At 43.2% G+C, this 2,397-nt stretch overlaps 1 protein-coding gene across 1 annotated transcript; it reads left to right on the plus strand.

Moving 5' to 3' along the window:
* Positions 1-255: 255 nt before the first annotated feature.
* LOC141700438 (uncharacterized) lies at positions 256-717 on the plus strand. Its single transcript, XM_074504215.1, has one exon. It carries the CDS (start codon positions 256-258, stop codon positions 715-717), a length of 462 nt encoding a protein of 153 aa, XP_074360316.1.
* Positions 718-2,397: the final 1,680 nt, after the last annotated feature.

Consider the following 2,397-nt stretch of genomic DNA (forward strand, 5'->3'; position numbering starts at 1 on the left):
GACGGGGCCGTGAACAACAATGGGTCAGGTGCCGGGATTGTCTTGATCACTCCGGAGGGGCACCGTTTGATGAGTGCTATCCATTTCAAGTTTTATGCTACCAACAATGATGCTGAATATGAAGCCTTGATCAACGGTCTAAAATTAGCTCTGGAGGTAGGGGCCGTGAATTTGATAGTTCGGAGTGATTCCGAATTAGTTGTGAACCAAGTCAACGGAGGATTCCAAGCCCGGGGACCGTGAACGGAGCTATATATGAGATGTGCAAAACGCCTACTGAGAAAATTTTCAAGTGCCAGACTAGAAAGTATTCCGCGAGAAGAAAATAGTAATGCGGATGTTTTGGCCAAGATGGGTTCACAGATGGACATCGTTCAACTTGGACAAATCCCTTTGGGAATCCAGGAAATTCCAAGTATTCCGGAGGTGGAGGTGTTTCAAATGCAAGAAATCCCACAAGAAAGATGGATGACCCCCATCCATAACTATATTCAGACAGGAGCTGTACCAGAGAACAAACTACAGGCTCGACGCCTTCGGTACCAGGCCGCAAAGTATGTCGAATATGACGGAGTACTATACAAGAGAGGATTTAACCAGCCACTGTTACGTTGTGTGGATATGGAAGAAGGAAATTATATTCTTAGAGAGGTGCACGAAGGGATTTGCGGTAATCACTCGGGGGCTGGTTCCTTGGCATTAAAAGTGCTCAGATAAGGATACTACTGGCCAACTATGAGGGAAGACACCTTCAATTTTGTTCGGGCTTGTGATCGTTGCCAACGATTCGCCAACTATTCTAATGCCCCGACATCCACCATTACCTCGTTAGCGAGCCCCTGGCCTTTTGCCATATGGGGAATTGATCTCATTGGAGAGTTGCCCAAAGCAAAGGGGGGTGTGAAATACGCCGTGGTGGCTGTGGACTACTTCACCAAATGGGCAGAGGCTATGCCACTAGCCACGATCACGGCAAAGAAGATAAGGGATTTTGTGTTCAATTCCATAATATGCAGGTTCGGTATCCCCTACAAACTCATCTCAGACAATGGAAAGCAGTTTGATAGTAAAGATTTAAGGAAACTTTGTGAGGACTTAAAGATTAAAAAAGACTTCGCCATGGTTTATCATCTGCATAGTAATGGTCAGACAGAAGCTATTAACAAAATCATAAAACACACCTTGAAGGCAAAGTTAGAAGAGAAAAAGGGAGATTGGCCAGAAGAGATGCCCATGGTCCTTTGGTCTTACAACACGACACCTAGGTCGACCATAGGAGAAACCCCCTTTCTGCTGACTTATGGGTATGAGGCCATGGTTCCCGTGGAGGTAGGAGCAGGATCTCTACGGAGAGATGCGTTTGTCGAGGAAGATGCGGAATTTAACCAGAGGCTTCACTTGGATCTGTTAGATGAAGTCCGGACGAACTCTCAATTAAAGCTTCCTGCATATCAGCAGAGGGTCGCAAGGTATTTCAATAAAAGGGTAAAAACCGTACCGTTCAAGGTTGGGGATCTTGTGTTGCGAAAGGTTATGCCTAACAATAAGATAGCTTAGCACGGGGTGCTTGGAGCTGATTGGGAAGGACCATACAAGGTTAAAGCTATACTCTGGAAGGGAACCTATCGCTTAGAAGATCTGGATGGCAAACTTATTCCTCGAGCATGGAATGCAGAACATCTACGGAAGTATTTTCAGTAGGGTGTGGCTGTGTCCCCCTTGATTTCTTATTTAATCCTTATATAACAGGCTAGTAGCAAATAAATTCCTCCTAGCCTGGGGGGGTAGTACATGTGACTGCAAACCTTGGAACTAACAGAAGGAAGGAAAAATTTTCAAATAATTTCCCCATAGAGCATAGTAGCCATGGGACTGGTGTAATTTATACACTAGAGCGCATTATCAATAAAAGGGAAAAAGTTACTTCAAATTGCTTTATTTGCTTGACATAACATTTCTCATTTAAAAAACATCAGAGGCGCGCCCTATGTTGAGGCGCGCCCTATCTAGTAATTTCTGCTTCATAATCAAGATAAACATAGTTTTCAAGGGTGAAAGGAATAAATGTACATGAACAACAAAATTAGCTAAAGCAAAAGCTAATCAAGTTAAGGCGCGCCCCTGGGCTGATAAGTAAGTAAAATATCGCAAAGGCATTACTGATAAGAAAAAGTACGTGTTGTTTGCAATATGGCGCGCCCTCATATCTAAACGCTACAAAGAAAGAGACATTAGATCTTAATGATACGATGACAACTTTGAGATCACATAAAAATAAGTTACACCCGAAAATATGTTAAAGGGCGCGCCCTATTGTAACATAATCCATGGAAACATGAAATGGCCAAGGGAAAAATCAAAGTGCCTTAACAAATTTTTATACATACGAGAAAAGAT

This window comes from Apium graveolens, chromosome 2 (assembly GCF_009905375.1).
Source record: "Apium graveolens cultivar Ventura chromosome 2, ASM990537v1, whole genome shotgun sequence".
Taxonomy (NCBI): Eukaryota; Viridiplantae; Streptophyta; class Magnoliopsida; order Apiales; family Apiaceae; genus Apium; species Apium graveolens.